At 39.7% G+C, this 20,290-nt stretch overlaps 1 protein-coding gene across 1 annotated transcript in view; it reads left to right on the plus strand.

Moving 5' to 3' along the window:
• Positions 1-10,830, plus strand: part of gstcd (glutathione S-transferase, C-terminal domain containing) — a 119,318-nt gene extending 108,488 nt beyond the window's left edge. The window contains exons 11-12 of the mRNA XM_060871453.1: positions 5,177-5,246; positions 10,381-10,830. Coding sequence (XP_060727436.1) covers positions 5,177-5,246; positions 10,381-10,517 — 207 coding nt within the window. The 3' untranslated portion in view covers positions 10,518-10,830. The remainder of the gene's footprint in view (positions 1-5,176; positions 5,247-10,380) is intronic.
• Positions 10,831-20,290: the final 9,460 nt, after the last annotated feature.

Raw genomic sequence — 20,290 nt, forward strand, 5'->3', positions numbered from 1 at the left:
CTGCTGCCCTGCAGTGTTTAGGTCCTACTTCTTGAGATATACCATCTGCAGGGTATGGGCAGTACTTTGCTCACTTTGTTTCCACTATGTTAAATTTAGACCCAAACCTGCTACTGGAGATGTGCCACCCTGTAAAGTTGAACCTTTGACTTGGAGCTTTATTATGGAGTTTATGGTCGTCCCAGGACATGAAAATATGCCACCAACAGAATTTAGGTTCAGATTAATTCCAGGATATCTGCCACCACAAAGGTTTTGGGTTCATCCATAACTGTTGATCAATATCACCCTGCAGGGTAGTTTTAATTTCGTCAGACAAGACGAAATATGTTCAGCAACCTTTTTTTTTCATGACTAAGACGAGACGATGACAAGACTGCACCACTGTCCAAAAACGCTGACTAAGACTAAATGAACATGCATTATTGTTGATGAAAAAAGACGAGACGAAAATGTTTTGTATAAAATAAAAACGAAGATAAAATCTCTCTTCATTTTCGTCTACAATTGTCTCTGCTTTTTCATCAGCTGTTACGCCTTTAAAATATTCACAACGAGTTTGCGGCTTTGTGCTGTTTAGTGTGTGCGTAGAAACAATTCGTCCACACGCCGCTCAAAAAAAAATCCTGAGCTCAAGTCCACCGTGTAGGCTTTTTGTGTTAAATTATATTTCCTGATGCTGCGCAGGCTCTTTTATTGTACATGACAGCTTATGTCCCGATGACCGGTCTTTGCCTTACGATTAAAAGCAGTATCAATAAAGTAAAAAATGTGATGTGCGGTCAAGTTCGAGTGAAACATATGTGACATACACTTTTTTTACTGAAATGTTTATCAGTAATAATCTCAGTAATAATGTGTTATTTTAAAAAACTTAAAAACTTTAAAACTAGACTAAAATTAAAAGACTTTTAGTCGACTAAAACTTGACTAACAAAAAAAGATATGTGAATGACTAAATATGACTAAAACTAACAAGGACATTTGGTACGAGACTAAGACTAAGACTAAATTAAAAATAGGTGACGAAATTAACACTACTGCAGGGTTTAGTTCCTCATTTCTTCTCATGATTTTGAAGTGTTTATGCATGTTCCTATGTTCCTATCTTAACCTTGCTAGATTTATATATGCGAAAATGTTTAGATTCTACTATTTTTCTTAAAATTTAATTATTTGTGGTTTAGATTGCTTTTAGAAATCTGCCAACCTGCAGGTGAGTTACAGTATAGCCCAAACTGTTTCTTGGAAAAAAAACGCAAGTCAAACACACTTCCTGGAGGTCCTGAAGATTTCAGCACTGGCCCTGTTTCTGGAAATCTTTCTAGATATATACTGTCTGTTATGTTTAAGTTCAGACCTACTGCTTGGAAGTCCCTCAGCCTGTAAAGTTAAGTTCCATTCTTACTGCTAGAAATCTGGCTTTCCTCAGAGTCTTTTTTTCTACAGTATAGTTGTCTTCTGTCTCCTTGAATTTTGCTCCATATCTGCTTCTGAAGGTCTTGAGTGTTACAGAATATAGTTGTAAACCCTTTTATAGAGGTCTATATGTCTGTGATTCTAAGCTTTTTTTAAAAAAAAGATATTTTTCAATTCAGTGTCATATTTTCACAAGCTATATTTTGCACAACGGAAAAAAAAAATTGTGCAAATATGCACTCAAACAAGGCTTCTGGGGCTGTTTGATTCATGAGGGGAAACAAAATGTACAGCATTTATTGTAGCTGTCAACACAGCCATGACCTAAGATTAGAGGTAATTCTGTTTGACTAGGCAATTACACTCCATTTTCTACGATTCCCAACGATAGTCTAAATCAATTCTCAGTTTCAGAAGATCTTCAGATGAATGTTTATAACATTTGATTTGACTTCAGAACACATCATCAAACGCTAAAGGCTTTTTCATTATATCCAACTTAAAAGCCATTACTCTGCAAACTGAAATTAGGATTGAATGTGTCTGCAGTGCCTCTTTGGAACACAATGTGCTGCTGTGTGCTCTAGGGTGATTATGGCGTTGGAAGCAGTTGTGACAAATTGCATATTGGTGTAATATGAAGCACATGGTTTGCAGTATTATACTATACATGTCTGCGATTCAGATTGCTTGTAATTTGGTCGCATATTCATTAGTGACCACTGGGAATGAAGGATAAAAATACCAGTGCCCCCAAAACCCCATCCCCTTTGCATTTTTCATGATTTTTCACGATTAACCTCCTAATCATCTCCTCAACACACCCATGGCTGTTAAAACATTTATTATTGTTAAGATGAACCATGCAATCTCCGTAAACAAACACTGGCAATAGAATGGGTCATGCTTCAGTGACTTGAAATGTAGCACTGTCATAAGACACCACAAGTTATTTCTTGAACTTTCTACTCTGCTAGATTTGCCCCAGTTAATGCAAGAGTTATTTTTGTGAGCAATTGCAATGCAGGAGACCACACAAACTCACAGAGCAGAACCAATGAGTGCTGAAGCGTGTAGCATCTGAAAATCACCTTTCCTCTGTTAGATCACTCACTACTGAGTTCCAGACTGCTGCTGGAAGCAACATCAGCAAAAAAACTGTGCATTTCATGAGGTTTCCATGTCAGGGCAGGCCTCACACAAACCCTCACTTTGTCACATACAGTATACAGTACAATGAATATTCCAGCTTGTGAGAAGTCAGAGCTTATTATGGTGCCCCTGGAGAAGAGGTTTAAGATTTAAGGTCCTTGCACAAGGGTCCAGATTGATGGTGTCTGACCTTCTGTTCAGTAGCCAAGAGCCGTATCTGTTGAGGCTTCACTACCCTAAGCTCACTATGCACAATATTAGAGCAGTGGCAACTCTGGAGTGAAGAATTACTTCACTCTCTGGAAGTCTGGTGGATAAATTTGGGTTTGGAAAATGCCAGGAAAACAATAACAACCTTGAATGTACAGTACCAACTGTACAGTAACATTTGGTGGAGGAGGAATTATGGTTCTAGACGTGTTTTTCAGGCTTTGGGCTAACAATTTTGGCATGTTCATACCACTGCATACAAAGATATTTGACACAATTGTAGATTTCCAACTTTGCGGAACACCCTTTTATCATTGACTGCAACAATGACAATGCCACTGTGCACAAAGCAAAGCCCATGATGACATGCTTTGATAGGTTTGTTGTTGAGCAACTCCAGAGAACTGCGCAGAACCTTGGTGAACTCTTTTGCGATGAATTGGAAATTGAGCCAGGTCTTCTTGTCCAGCATTAATCCCTGACCTAACAGGTGCTCTTTATTTGAACCCACTCACATACACTCACACACATGAAAACCTTGGGATTATAATCTTGGAGCCTCGGTGCATACCAACTCTGTGTAATTAAAGTTAAGCAGATTTACAATTTCTTGTCTGAGATGTGTATTTTTCTTCTTTCTATGGCTGAGTAGCAAAATTTAGTTCCCCAAAAAAATGCCAGAATCTTAAAAAATTGGCAGCAGTTTATACAGAATATGCATAATAAAATAACTTACATTCTTTAAAACCTACCTACTGGATGCTAAGTTCCCAACATGGGAGATGAAAGTACGCGAATATGTCAAAGCTGAAGCACTTTTAAATCTGCCTTAACTTTTCCAAACCACATAAAAAATGAGTCAGATATTTAAACTGGCAATTGGAAAGTCTGTTAATACATAAACCCCAAAGAAATGTGTATCACAACAGATTAATCTGTTAAAATAAAAAAAAAAACTGCAGCCTTGACTGCATGGGAAACAACACACACTCACTTTCCCAGGAGAAGCTTACTTTTTTCTCACCACCATCCTGAATTAAACACAAACACAGAAAAAAAGGAAAAAGGTGGTCAGTCAGATCTAGGTTTTATATATAAAGATAATATTTCTGAATAAAATGTGTTTTTTTATTGCTTATACTAAACTTAAACAAGTTTTTAATGGCTAGATTGAATGACATAGACCGAGCATGATCAATTCACGTAGTATTATTCATTCATTCATTCATTCATCTTCTACCGCTTATCCGAACTACCTTGGGTAACGGGGAGCCTGTGCCTATCTCAGGCGTCATCGGGCATCAAGGCAGGATACACCCTGGACGGAGTGCCAACCCATCGCAGGGCACACACACACATTCACTCACGCAATCACACACTACGGACAATTTTCCAGAGATGCCAATCAACCTACCATGCATGTCTTTGGACCGGGGGAGGAAACCGGAGTACCCGGAGGAAACCCCCGAGGCACGGGGAGAACATGCAAACTCCACACACACAAGGCGGAGGCGGGAATCGAACGTGCTAACCACTAAGCCACCGTGCCCCCTCATGGAGTATTAATGTAAACCAATTACATTGAGTAATCTCACAAGGTTGACACTGCTTGAATCTACAGTATAAATGTAGTGGTTTGAGTCTCAGCTCAGGTGTGAGCTCAGGGGTTTGATTTTATTCGGTACATAATACAGAATACTGACTCAAATTATGTTGAATGTACAAAACTAATTGTGTTCATGTTACTCAATTCAGTCAAGTCTAACCAATGTACGAGTGTTGAATCTATGATGAACTCAGATGATGAGCTAATTTATGAGTTGCTCAGGATCTCCTGGTTACACAACTCCAAATGGCTGTATACAACTGTAGAAAGGATGTTACTGTATTTATAATCACACTCTTCAGTGTTTATAATCATTTATTTTCACACCCAGTGTCACCCAAATGAGCATGGGTTCCCTTTTGAGTCTGGTTCCTTTCAAAGTTTCTTCCTCGTACCATCTAAGGGAGTTTTTCCTCACCACAGTCGCCACAGGCTTGCTCATTAGAGATAAATATTGATAAACATTATGTTCTGTAAAGCTGCTTTGAGACAATGTCCGTTGTTAAACGTGCTATACAAATAAAATGTAAAAGATTGAATATGAATTAAGTCGATATTCAGATTATTTTCAGTGCACGTGACTGTTCCGAATTGAATGTCCTTTACAGTTATTTACTAGTACGGTAGTGCTCAGTAGTTCTTAAAAGTTTAGTCTCTGTGTTTTCCTCACTCTTCACTTAGGATTAATTTATGAGTCCTTACATGGTGTAAATGGTTGGTTTGGAAAAAGGTCATATGATATCCAGGTAATTTGTTTGTAGCTGAATGTGACATCTTTGTTTCGTCCAGGAGCACATGATCCTGTGCAGGTTTGCTGATCAGACAGCTGTCCAGCTTCCCACTGAGCGACGTCTAATCGGTGAGTTTGTCTTATTTTACTGGGGTGGAATCCATTTAATCTATTTTAGACCCACTTTCACCAACCACTTTAATAGAAACACCTATTAAAGTGCTCAGTGCTCCTGCTCAGTCATGCATTTTTTTTTTAAATCAACCAATTACAGTATGTTGCAGCAGCACATAGATCCATAAAATCATGGATATACTGTACAGATTGAGTTTTTATGTTCACATCAATCATCATTTCAGAAACTACTGATATCCTGGGGTATTTACACACAACAGTCCATAAAGTTTATTCAGAGTTGTTCACGGGAGAAAAAAGAATAACTGAAATAACCACCATGTACAGTCGTGCTGATCAGAAAAGCATCTCAGAGCGGTTAGTATGTCAATCCATACGATGGATGTGCTGAAGGATACACTGGGTTTCACTCCTATCAGCTAAAGAGATGAATCTGAGGTTATAGCGAGACCAGGATGTCTGAAACTGGACAGCTGAAGACCAGGTGGTCACTTCATGTGTTTTCTCTGATCCGAAAATGCAAATATATTTTACCTCATTTCCGGGGTAATTGAAATGGAACATGCTTTGGTGTATGCCGTTTTCAGAATGCAATCAAAAAGAATGTGAAAAAACTTGTTACGACAGTTATGCTAAAAAAAAAATAAATAAATAAAAAACCAACCCTGCATGTCGTCCATGTTATTTGTTTCTGGCGCGATGAACGACTCGTGAGTCACTTGCGAGTGACGTACTTCCGTTTGGGAGGAGTATAGCGCTGACATATGTGGCTTGAACAACCACATTCATTTACACCTGTCCAGTTTCATCTGAAATGCGTCCCAGACCACCTCCTGAAGGGGTTTGAACCATCGGATTTATATCCGTCTCGAAAACGTTTCGGAGGGCATTTAGACCTGGTCTTTTTACCATCGGATAGCTATCGGATCACAGAAAACACATGAAGTGACCAGGTGTAAAAAGCCCCTTAGATTCCTGCTTTTGGATGACAGGAAAGAAACTCAGTGTGGTCTTCTGCTGTTGTAGCCCGTTCACCTCAAGTTGCAACCTGTTGTGCACTCAGAGATATTTCTCTGCTTTGTATATATTCCATAATACACATTTTACAAGCCAAAAACAGAGTTTTTCCTTTCAGATTTAAATCTCTAAGCATATCCATGACAGGATATTTGTAAACTATATAAAGGTTCACCTCTGAATTAACTTTCCTCTCTACAGAACTACCTGCTTATGCACATTTCAATTAAAATAAACACGCTCGCCCTACCAAGTTAATTAGTTTTTCAGGGAACGTGAAGTTTCAAACCTGAGTTGCAATCCAATATAAATGGAGTGTGAGTGAATATTGGTGAAGTGCAGATCAAGCCAAAGCGAGGCAGCATCACTTAGTCTCCCGTTGTGACGGCTCTCCATCACACCGTGCTGCTGCCTCATTGCGCTGAAGAGCTCTCGTTCAGATTGGATGATCAGTCATTCCTGCCTACCATGCTCATCCTTCGCAGCTACCCAGAATGATACACTGTCCTGCCTTTTTTTTTTTTTTTTTTTACATACACAAAGCATTGTCTCTGATGTGTATACTGACTGGGAAGGTTAATGCTGCAACGTACAGTATAACCTGCAACATGCTTCAACATTTCCACTGTTTCCCTGCACACTGCACTATTTACTGTTACTACACGTAACTGCGTTTTTGTCTATTACCTTATTGCACATTATGGACAATATTTTATATCGTACTTATTACTACTTCTCCATTTTTTTTTTAGCATAGTTATTTTATAGAGGAGGCCGGGTTTCCATTTTACTGCAAATTTTATATTCTATATAACTGAGTAAGTGACAAATAATCTTGACTCGATAATCATAAGGTGTAACCCTCTACAATTTGGAAATAGCATGCATGATTTTTTGACCCATTTATTGTATTACAGGAGAGACCTGACAAGTGCAAGGAGAAAAAAAAATCACTGAAGGAGAAAAGACATGGCATGTGAAAATTAGCTTCTTGTAGCGAGCACTTGATATGCACCGGCTTTGTCATGCAATGACCACTTACCTGGAAATTCATGAGGATTCATGAGCTTCTGTCTTATGCACCAATCTTATTTTATCACCCTCACTGTTTTCTTGCTTTTGCTTGACGCAAAAATGGAAACAAATCACCTTCTCTTTTGCTGAATTGTGCTAATTCATTTTTTTCCTACGATTTTAGGATTTTAATGCTAGCAACGTTGACAGCTCTGTTTTTTTTTTTAAATTAATATTCATTGTCGAAGTGTTTAGTAACAGGTTAATATATCAAGAATAACAGATAATGCTTAGAACAAAATGACAAAAATACTCAGAAAATTGGTCATAATAGAAGTCACAATTAGAATTACACATGAGATGGTTAGTGCAGATTTATTCTTTCTTTTTTTTTCTTTAGTTATTTTTGTCACTGGTTCATCAATGTATTCATCCATCCATTAATTTGCACATTGATTCATTTATTCATTTTTGCTTTTGTTCATCTTCAGTATCTGCTATCTTGGGTACAAGGAAAAACTACACCTTGGATTAGATGATAGTCTATCACAGGGAACAACACACACACACACACACACTTACTGTACAGTCAATATAGTGTACCCAATTAACAGGAAACACACAGGGACTCATCAAAGAACCTCAACAACTCGAACCTTAAGTAACAAGTTCCTGATCGAACTGGAAACCCTTGAGCCGGATGTATTCGTTTATTTATTCCTAGTTCATTCAGTCTTTTTAGATCCTCTAAGCAAACACAGTACAGAACGTTCCATCCTGTACTGTGCAAAAGTGGGTTGAGATGATGGGAAAGGAAATTTTTATTGTTTTTCTCAAGAAGAACGCATTAACAGTAGTGACCTTTCCCGTTCTCTAACAGAGATGCAAAAGTTTTTTGTAAGGTTTGGAAGAAGAACAATACATAATGCATTTCAAAATATAGCCTAGATGAAAAGAATAGGAAAATGTTGAAAACTAGAAGAATAATATGACAAACATGATTAAATGTAGGTGCATAGCAGGCACTGTAGTTCCCTTCTGAGAAAACAAATATATTTTCATGGGTTTTTTCCATCCCCAGAGTGTCTTTCCTAGCCTTGAAACTAACCTACTTTCATATTACTTTTATATTACTATATCCTTCTATATGTAAAGGCTCACTTATGACTCAGACAAGCTGAAGCACCCACTGATGTTACTGATATGTGTGTGAGTGTGTGTGTGTGTGTGGGGGGGGGGGGTAGCCAATTTATTAGCATAACTTCTTTTTCTATAGTGAAGTGAAAGTGTTGTCCCTTTTAAAGCCAGCAGCTTTTAAATAAATTAACTAGTTTATTGACTGAGTAGCGAGAGACGAACACAACGTCCTTTCAATCGCTAAAGTGTTTTTAAATTAATGGATGGATTCTGAGAATATTTCAAAACCTTCAAATCAGGCTTTCAAAAGAATATTTTCTTAAATGGAGTTTTTCCGTCAATAACAGTTGAAGAGTTTTTTTTCTTCTTTTTTTTCTTTTTGAGCAAACGTAAAAAAAAAAAGTCATATTTTCATGTAGCAATACTAATAAGGATGGTTCGCATAACTGGTTTAGTAGCTGTTTATTACAGGATCCAGTTTAAGATTCTGTTTACTTTTAAAGTTTACTAAACTTCCTTTAGCCTTGACTTTTCATAATAGCATTTGTTAAATGTCAGAAAAGCATCCATTGATTGGCAGTTTTGCCTTGTTGATGATCTTCTTCTTCTTTCTGCTTTTCTTGTTAGATGTCACCACAGCAAATCATCTGTTTCCACCTAACTCTATCCTCAGCAACCTCTACTCTTGCACCAATTAACTTCATGTCCTCTTTAAACACATCCGTATATATCTCCTCTTTGGCCTTCCTCTTGACCTCTTACCTGGCAGCTCCATCTCCAACATCCTTCTACCAATATAACCATCAACCTCCTCTGTACATGTCCTCTGATGTGCTCGTTCCTCATCCTGTCCATCCTCGTCACTCCTAAAGACAACCTCAACATCCTCACCTCTGCTACCTCCATCTCTGCCTCATGTCTTTTCCTCACTGCTACTGTCTCTAACCCATACAGCAGAGCTGTACACCTTTCCTTTAATTCTTACTGACACTTTTCTGTCACACAACACTTCTGACACTTCTGACACTCCAACCTGCCTGATACAGGACTTTATTTGCTTGTTTTTATTTTTTGTTTGTTTTTTTTCATGTTGTTGTCCCCAACCCTGAATTTTAACCTGCCCAGTTTTAGTGACTTTGTGCACACTGTAGCCTGAGAATCCTGATTTTATCCTAGATGAGATGAAACCAATGTTGTTTTCTGCTGTTGTAACTCATTCATCCCAAGGTTCAACATGCTATGAATTCTGAGATGTTTTTCTGCTTATCGTGGCATTAAAGAGTGCTTATTTGAATTACTGTAGCTTTCCTGTCAACACTGCATATCAGTCTGATCATTTTTCCAGACATTTCCTGCCACTGGATCACTTCTGCATCCCTCTGTTTAAACTATAAAGACTGATGTGTGATAATTTTATAAATTAGAAGCTAGAAGGTATACAGGTATAAGTTTTTACCATTAAAGCAGCCAATGGCTGTTTACTACGTTCTACTCACAGCCTTGTTTGAGAGACAGTTAAAGTAATCCATCTGTTCTGACAGCTCAGTTTGTACACTTCTTATGACCTTCTAATGAGTAACATAAACCAGCATCTGCCATCTACTGATGCAGACATCTCTTTAGAAGGTGGCTGGTTTGTGGCCTTCACAGCCTTAAGCTTAAGACTTAAACAAGAAGGGACATATTTGATTTAAGCTGGAAGATTCAGAGAAAAGCAAAACAAGGCCCGGGTTCCTGTAGACATCTAATAATCTGTTCTTGACTTGTCCTTGAATAAAATGCAGATCATGATGTGTTCTACTGATTGCTGATGAAAAAGATCATTTATTATATGAATATCAGTTCTTAATGAATGTAATCTCTTACACTGGTGATCGATGGTTCTGTGAATAATCTAGAGGACAGATAGAGGGATGTGTTTAGACAGTGCTGTCATGACCGTTCTCTGTTCCGTCTCCAGGGAAACGCTGCATGGGATTGGTCGACTTGGACCGCAGTTGGGCTGCAGAGACTCACGGTTACTCAGTGAAGGTGATGACCATGGAGCCTGAGAGCTGCTCCCCCAAGAACAACATGCTAGTCGGGGTTCCAGCATAGCATCTCCATCCCATGACTACAGTATAAAAGTATAACTGGATGTAGACTGTAGCCTTGAGGAACACCTGAATATTTTTCATAGTAACTCTGAGGTCTATGTAAGTCGTGAGAATTTGTTGAGTCCTAAGTATTCAAATCGGCTTTTTTATAAATAAATTTGTTTGTTTGTTTGTTCTGGTTTTGTTTTTTTGTTTTTTGTTTTTTTGGAATGGTTTGCTGGCAATAGTGGATGTTTTTCTCAGGAGGCTGTTCCATGATTTGTGTTTTATGTTCATAACAATTTAACTACAATAAACATGAAATGAATGATGAACGATGTTCCAGCTATGCAATTAGGAGAAAATAATCAATGACTGGAATCATTCCATTATTTTATTCTAACAGGTTTATTCCTCTTATACAACAATGATATGATGTATGATTTCTAACCATCGACAATTAATGCAAACACATTTGAGAGCTGACACTGAAGACTCCTTCCATAACTGTTACCTACAGTACATGCATCGTAACAGGAAACGTTACCAAATCAACACTTAAAATATTCACTTTATTATTAGACTTGGACTACAGTTGGGGTCAAAAATTCGAATACAGGTTGAAGACAAAAAAAAGACGGATTATAAAAGATTTATTTTTTTATTTAGTTCTGCCCCAATAAGCTATTTCACATAATAGATGTTTTCATATAAATATATAAGACACTAAATAATCACAGAATTTACACTAATGAAACAGTTCAAAAGTTTACACACACTTAATTCCTGATACACTGTGTTGTTGCCTGGATGATCAACATCAGTTTTTATATTTTGTGAAAGTTGTTCATAAGTCCATTGTTTGTCCTTGCCCACTGTTCTTCAGGAAATAAATCCTCCATGTCCTGCACGTTATTTACATTTCCAGCGTCTTCTGCATATTTGAAGTCGTGGCCTAATGGTTAGAGAGTTTGACTCCTAACCCTAAGGTTGTGGGTTTTATTCTCGGGCCGGCAATACCACGACTGAGGTGCCCTTGAGCAAGACACCGAACCCCCCCAACTGTTCCCCTGGCGCCGCAGCATAAAATGGCTGCCCACTGCTCCGGGTGTGTGTTCACTGTGTGTGTGTGTATTCACTGCTGTGTGTGTGCGAACTTTAATGGGTTAAATGCAGAGAATGAATTCTGAGTATGGGTCACCATACTTAGCTCGTCACATCATTTAAAGATATTTGACTTCTTTTTAGCTGAGGCTGTATGATTTTAAGATCCAACTTTTTTTACACCTCCATTACAACTATTACAAAAGAAAACAGTGCAAAAAAAAATAAATAAATCACTGATGCTCAAGAAGGCAACACACCATATTAAGAGCTGGGGGGTGTAAACTTTTGCACAGAATTCTCAGTGTTAACAGTTACTTTGTTTTTACTGCCTGAAGTACTGCCCTTCAGCAGCTAAATAAGACATTTACAGTACATGTTTCCCAGAAGACTTGTGAACTATAACAATTTGCAGATTTACACACCCTGTCTCTTAATCTATAGTGTTGTAAGTTTGGTGATAATTGTGTCTTGTGTCTTGTATAAAAACTTATATCCGCCTTTGTACTATATGTGGAATGTGGAATCTACTATTGAAGAAGCTGTTGCTATAGAAACAATAATGTATAAGCATATTGATAATAAAAACACAAATCTGTGCTTTGAATTACATCTAGAACTGATCTAGAACTGTTAGCAGTTGGTGGTTGTGCTGATTTTCTGAGTGTGAGCTACCAACTCAAGCAAAACCAGCGGTACTCAGACTCGTTCACAAGCTCAATCACTTTAATAAATTAAAAATTGCTTCACGTGCTGTTTGCAAATGAGGCTTTATTGGATTGTGTTATGCCATCTAGCATATTTTCCTCATTATAAGAAGAACAAAAGACTGCGTCTCGAAAGAACCCGTCACGTCCCGTCCCACATATTATTGATGTAAAATTATTCATTATAATCCGCTGCTCCTCCTTACAAGAAGGCTGCATTTTTTAATTCATTCTTTTCAGGAGTAGCCTGTTGGGAATGACTATAGCGAGATATTAATCACGCAGTCATACTGTAGCGGCTGCTTGTGGATGGAGCTTTTCGGGAGTGTGTACGACTCGAATGTTTGAGCGGTTCGTAGATTATATAAAGGTCATCCCATTACAATGGGCCACAGTGAGATATACACTCTTCCTATTCACTGTGTTTATGTACCCTTCTTCTGACGGTTGGATTGTTATTGCACACACACAAACACACACACACGCACACGTGCATTTCCTCAGCCTATAACATCCAGCATGTCACGTTAGATATCGAGTGGGAAAATTGCCTTCGCACTGTGAGGAAGTGGCCCGAGTGTGTGTGTGATACATACACACACCAGGCTAGCAAACCTCATCTGAATTCTGCCGGCGAAGTCAATCTCTCCAGGACTGAATAGCTGGAGACGCTGAGGCTCTTTCCAAGGAGAGGGAATCATGTGGGAAAACCTGCAGCGTGTCGAGAAAATAGAGAATCTCTCACTTTTATAATTAAACGTACAGTAGGTGTGAATTACGGAAAGGCTCTAGTTTATTAGTGTGTCGGTTTCTATAATTCAGAAGTTGCAATACATTAAGTGTTGCTTCTCATGCAAATGAGGCCTATTGAACACTGTACAGCAATCCAGCAGATTTTCTTCTGTCATTATCTCTGATTATGAGGAAAACAAAAGGAAGTGCCTCGAATGAGCCATCTCATTTACTACAGGGAGAAGATATGCGGTGCTCGAAAGGCTTGAAGTGTGGAATGACCTTATAGGTTTATTAATGGTTCCATGACCTTTAATCCCTTATGTCGTTTCAATTTGGTTTAAATTTCATGGCTATGGATCGAGTTAATTTCCCATATCCAGCATCAGCTCTCATATTACAGGTGCTTGATTGAATTTTCTTTGCCTTAATGACTCTTAGCTCCAGCTGCCTGCACTTGCAGTATTTTTCTAGTAGTATTGTTTGACGAATCTCAAACTTTGAGCATCATCTTTTGGTTGTGTTTTTAAGATAAGGATCTCAGGAGGTGGTGTTTCCATCATCTTTAAGCGTATGCAGCAGATTGCTTTTAAACTTTAAAGCATATGTTCTTGTACTTTTTTTTGTCCAAAACGCCCTATTTTCTTTCTCCCCAATAATAAATTCAATGAATTGCTGTTAATAAGTGAATTATCTGCAGAAGAGATCTTTCCACATCTCTCACTCACTCTCTCACTTTCTACCGCTTATCCGAACTACCTCGGGTCACAGGGAGCCTGTGCCTATCTCAGGTGTCATTGGGCATCAAGGCAGGGTACACCCTGGACGGAGTGCCAACCCATCACAGGGCGCACACACACACACACACTCTCATTCACTCACGCAATCACACACTACGGACAATTTTCCAGAGATGCCAATCAACCTACCATGAATGTCTTTGGACCGGGGGAGGAAACTGGAGTACCCGGAGGAAACCCCCGAGGCACAGGCAGAACATGCAAACTCCACACATACAAGGCAGAGGCGGGAATCGAACCCCCAACCCTGGAGGTGTGAGGCGAACGTGCTAACCACTAAGCCACCGTGCCCCCCTATAGAAACATTAAAAATGTATATTCTAAACATTGGTATACATCAAAAATGAAAAGATTTTTGCTGCAAGAAAAGTGCTTCAAACCTGAACGAAAGCTAAGTTTATAAATATATTAGAGTGTCTGTGCTTTTAAGGTGCTTTTTCCTTCTGCGATGTGTTCACTTGACTGTTCGTGGAATTTTCTTACTGCACAGCATATCAAGAAACAATGTAAAATTGTACATCAAAGTAGGAAGTGTAATCAGTGTGCGATTGAGATATAAGGAGAATGCTATTATATAAAAAGCAGCAGTGTCTCACATTGCAGTGTGTCTGGCTTTCTCGGCACGCTTCAGACAGAAAAGATGCTTTTATTTCTGTGTGTCCAGACACTGGGTTGTTGACTAGTGAAGACTGAGGATATATGAAAGAACAGCCTGTAATCTGTCTGAAATGTGACAAAAGCTAATCAGAAGTTAGAGCGTACCCAGGAACAAAAGAAACTCGACTGATTGTGTATGATCTGAGTTCACAGAATTATCCATGTAGCAGCAGACCTTTATTCTATTTGAGTTAGTTCTTAAGATCATCATTTAGAGGTCTTGCTCAAGGACCGATGTTTTTCTGGTAGCCTCTGGATTTGAACTTGTTGCCTTTTGGCATCCTACAGATGCTGAATTATTGTCCACTGCATCATGGATGTTGTTAAGATAATCATCTTGTTTGCAGTGACTTACAAGACTAATATTTCACTAGCACTTTGTCCTTCATGTTTCCCATCAAATTGTGACCTGTTTGTTCAAGATGAAAAAAAATGTCTTGACACTTTTTCATTCATCAGTGCGATAAACAGACGGGTTTTAAAAACGCAGGCAGCAGCACTTTTTAAACGTGCGTTGGTTGGTAGAAAAGAAAGGGAAAAAAACCCTAGTGTGAAAGAATACTTCTCTGTTTGTTGAAGTGAATAATCCTTCTGTCCTGAATGGAAGCAGTTATCATTAAATCGGCAATAAAGGTACAGTATCTTTTCTTAAATGATCATTAAAAGTGTTTTATCAATGCAATACATATGAATACACCTCATTTAGCTTCAGTTTACGGCATGAATTTGTCATGGCATTGTTTTGACAACTTTATGTTAAGTTACGGCATTTTATTTCTTCCAGGGTTACATTCATTTTTTTTTTTTAGAGCACTTGCATTGAAGACAGGAGACTTGAATGTCTCTGTAATGTCTTCTTCAGCACACAGCAAAGACTTTCGATGAGGTAAAGGTCAGGTATCTCTGGCGGCAAATTCATGTGTGAAAATGATTCCTCATGCTTCCTGAAACACTCTTTGATCATTTGAGTCTGATTAATCATGGCATTGTTATCGTTGAATATTCCTGTGCTGTCAGGGAATAAAATACATTGATGGAATAATCTGGATCAGCCGGAAAAGGGTGGCTTGCCCCCTTCAGGTTGGTGGAAAGCTCCTGCCTCAAGTGGAGGAGTTTAAGTATCTTGGGGTCTTGTTCACGAGTGAGGGAAGGATGGAGCGGGAGATCGACAGGCGGATCGGTGTATCTTCTGCAGTGATGCGGTCGATATACCGGTCTGTTGTGGTTAAGAAAGTCGATTATTTACCAGTCGATCTACGGTCCTACCCTCACCTATGGTCATGAGCTTTGGGTCATGACCGAAAGGACAAGATCCCGGATACAGGCAGCCGAAATGAGTTTCCTCCGCAGGGTGGCTGGGCGCTCCCTTAGAGATAGGGTGAGGAGCTCGGTCACTCGGGAGGAGCTCAGAGTAGAGCCGCTGCTCCTCCACATCGAGAGGAGTCAGCTGAGGTGGCTCGGGCATCTGTTCCGGATGCCTCCTGGACGCCTCCCTGGGGAGGTGTTCCGGGCATGTCCGACCGGGAGGAGGCCCCGGGGAAGACCTAGGACACACGCTGAAGGGACTATGTCTCTCGGCTGGCCTGGGAACGGCCTCGGTATTCCCCCGGAGGAACTGGAGGAAGTGTCTGGGGAGAGGGAAGTCTGGGCGTCTCTGCTTAGACTGCTGCCCCCGCGACCCGGCCCCGGATAAGTGGTAGAAGATGGATGGAATAATCTGGTCATTCAAAATGTTCTGACACTCAGCTGACTTCATTTTATTACCACTTAATATTGCTAAGCCTGGACCTGACCAATTAGAGCAACCCCAGATCATTCCTTCTTATGTGTTCCTACTAGCTACTGGTTGCCATAGTAATAATGTGGGTAAATCAGTGGGTGGCGCCAGGAGATTCGATGTTTGTGTATAAATTTTAGTATATTCGCTCCATATTTGCATGAAATTCAACTCAACATTATCACTTTTATAACTTTTTTTACATCACTGGACACGCCCACAATCTAGTCGCCAACGTTCACTGACTCTCATGTCCCCAGAAGTCACCACCTCTCGCTGTATGTGTAGACACTGCATTGGTGCGAGTCTGATGCGCCCATCACTTTTGTCATTTTTACCCCATCAGACCACATTACTCCACAGTCCAATGTTTATGCTCCTTAGGAGTCATGTGAAGTCATTTATTCCTGATTAATGAAAGAAAGCCTCATTAATGAATGGCTTACTTGTGGCCACACAGAGGTTTTGTCCCAAGCTTGTAATTTCTCGCCATATTGTGCATGTGGAAGTGCTTTCAATTTCACTGTTGACATCACAATGCAGTCACCAAGCATTTAAAAAAAACTGACAATATTTCTTCCACAAAATTGACGGTTCACCACTCGCCTTCCAGGTGTTAATAACACATTAACAGTTCTTAACCCAATTTCACTGATTTCAGCAGTCTCCATGGTTGTTTTCTTTGCTTGATGCAGTCCAATTTGTGCCTTATGAAACACAGTAACAGTATTTTCCATGGACCACAGATGTGTCTTCCAACATGGTTGTTTGAGAAAGGAGAAGCTGCACACTGTACCAGTTAGGGTTTAAAGAATTGTTGTCAGCTGAAACATAATCATCATAATCATAATCATTATAATCCAGTCATTGTCTCATAAGTACTTGCATATGTAAATCCAAACAGAGATGCTCTCTTGACAGGCTTGATGTTTATTTAGCATTATATCAAGTTAAGTGATATATTTTTCCCCCTAACTGTATCATTAGGTATTACAAGCCATTAGCACATTGCTACAATGTGCACTCATTTTCCTGTAAATTCTCAATAAACAGCCTTTAGATAAATGACTGTATTACCAGTAATGCACCAATGCTCACTATTTCCCTTGGTGAGGTTAACAATTTTCTATGACTTCAGTTTTCTATATAATTTGTCATGTTCACAGTGTTTTCTGAAACAGATCAGCTGTCTTCATAGCTTCTGCCCTACAGTATGTAGTGCTCTATATTGGACATGCTTTTCGGTAGAGTGTAAAGAGTGAAAGAGTGAGTCAGGGAGTGATTTTAGACATAGAAAATGTTTCCTTCACGTTATTGAGTCAGACAGGCCACACCTCCTTCACTGTCACTGAGGAACAAAGGCCACACCTCCTTCACTGTCACTGAGGAACAAAGGCCACACCTCCTTCACTGTCACTGAGGAACAAAGGCCACACCTCCTTCACTGTCACTGAGGAACAAAGGCCACACCTCCTTCACTCTCACTGAGGAACAAAGGCCACACCTTCTTGACTGTCACTGAGGAACAAAGGCCACACCTTCTTTACTGTCACTGAGGAAGAAAGGCCACACCTCGTTCACTGTCACTGAGGAACAAGAGCCACACCTCGTTCACTGTCATTGAGGAAAGAGGCCACACCTCCTTCACTGTCACAGAGGAATGAAGGCCACACCTCCTTCACTGTCATTGAGGAAAGAGGCCACACCTCATTCACTATCACTGAGGAACAAAGCCACACCTCCTTCATTGTCAGTGAGAAAAGAGGCCACACCTTCTTCACTGTCACTGAGGATCAAAGGCCACACCTTTGTCACTGTCACTGAGGAACAAAGGCCACACCTCGTTCACTGTCATTGAGGAAAGAGGCCACACCTCCTTCACTGTCACAGAGGAATGAAGGCCACACCTCCTTCACTGTCATTGAGGAAAGAGGCCACCTCCTTCACTGTCACTGAGGAACATGGGCCACACCTCCTTAATTATCACTGAGGAAAGAGGCCACACCTTATTCACTGTTACTGAGGAATGAAGGCCACACTTCCTTAATTATCACTGAGGAAAGAGGCCACACCTTATTCACTGTTACTGAGGAAAGAGGCCACACCTCCTTCACTGTCACTGAGGAATGAAGGCCACACTTCCTTAATTATCACTGAGGAACGAGCGCCACACCTGGTTCACTGTCACTGAGGCACAAAGGCCACACCTTCTTCACTGTAACTAAGGAACAATACTAGTACTAGTCTTGTGGTAGCCTAGTGGTTAAGGTGTTGGGCTACCAATCAGAAGGTTGTGAGTTTGATTCCAGGTCCACCAAGCTGCCACTGTTGGGCCCCTGAGCAAGACCCTTAACCCTCAATTGCTCAGTCGTATATATATATATATATATATATATATAGATGATGTAAGTCGCTCTGGATAAGTGTGTCTGCCAAATGCTGGAAATGTAAATGTAGTCTTGAAGGCTCTAGAGACCTGCATCGTTTTAATATTCCCGACTCATAACATGCCTGATACAGTTCATGAGCGAATTATAAAATCCAATACAAGTCGAGATGAATTAGAAGTGGCGGAACCCGAAATGAACCTTAGGACTGCAGAGCTCAGAAGCCCTGATCTCAGTAAAGTGAATGTCAATCAGTCATCTTTTTTTCAGCCCTTGTTTAGTACTGAGATGCAGATATGCAAAGTTTAAGAGATATTTTTCTGTTAAAAGAATGAACCTTGAAACCTTTACTTCATTCTCTGTCCATACACCGAGCATCTGAACTTTCACTCACCCGGTGGACGTTATTAGATCATGCAGATGTTTGACCTCATTAAATAGGAAAAAAATTGACACGCCTGAAGCCACTGTTTCTCTTGCTTTGCAGGTCTATATTTGAAAAGGTGTGAGCGTGTATGTGGTTTTAAATGTGTGTGTATACACAAAAAAAGCCTCTGGCATCCTAACATATCTCGTCTCAGCTTGTAAGAAACACCTCAAGCCTTGGATCATGGTTTGAGGAGGTTCCCCTAAATAATAAGGATGCGTGCTGAGGAAGGAAGCCAACTACACTCAGGAAGAAGGGTTCATTGAATATGTAAAGGTTCTTATCTTCCTAAAAAAAAAACTAGTTTAGAAGTGTATTTATTTATTTATTTATTTAGTACTTTAAGATTTATTAAAGTCCTAATTTGTGATATTTTTTGTCTATCCTTATTATGAGTTTACAACTCCTAAATTCCTCATTCACTTTAGTCAGAAGGTGGTGAGTTTTTATTTATTTATTTTCATAGTAACAGCTCTTACAGTAGTACAACCTGATATTCAAATCACACCTTTAAATGAAACCATTATGTTGTAATATGTTAGCATTTCTATTGTGACCTCTCAGACAGGGACACCCTACATTGTTTAATAATAAACAGAATAAAAAATGTATTATGGTATATTTTATAGAGAAATGCAAATGTTTACTGGTCACTAGACAAAGGAAATACTTTTTTATCAACTGTCTATTTCTCAAATCAAATAGAATCACGAGTGACATTTTTTTGGGGAAAAAAATTCAATTACACATATCAAATCTCAGGGGGCACGGTGGCTTAGTGGTTAGCACGTTCACCTCACACCTCCAGGGTCGGGGTTCGATTCCCGCCTCCACCTTGTGTGTGTGGAGTTTGCATGTTCTCCCCGTGTCTCAGGGGTTTCCTCCGGGTACTCCGGTTTCCTCCCCTGGTCCAAAGACATGCATGGTAGGTTGATTGGCGCCTAGTGTGTGATTGCGTGAGTGACTGCGTGAGTGAGAGTGTGTGTGTGCCCTGCGATGGGTTGGCACTCCGTCCAGGGTGTATCCTGCCTTGATGCCCGATGACGCCTGAGATAGGCACAGGCTCCCCGTGACCCGAGGTAGTTCGGATAAGCGGTAGAAGGTGAATGAATGAATGATGTGAATTGTCCTAAAAGAACACATAGTTTTGCTTCAGCCAGCTTTGAACAACTTAGAAGACCTAACGCACAATATAAGTGTTTTG

The sequence above is a fragment of the Tachysurus vachellii genome, chromosome 6 (assembly GCF_030014155.1).
Source record: "Tachysurus vachellii isolate PV-2020 chromosome 6, HZAU_Pvac_v1, whole genome shotgun sequence".
NCBI lineage: Eukaryota > Metazoa > Chordata > Actinopteri > Siluriformes > Bagridae > Tachysurus > Tachysurus vachellii.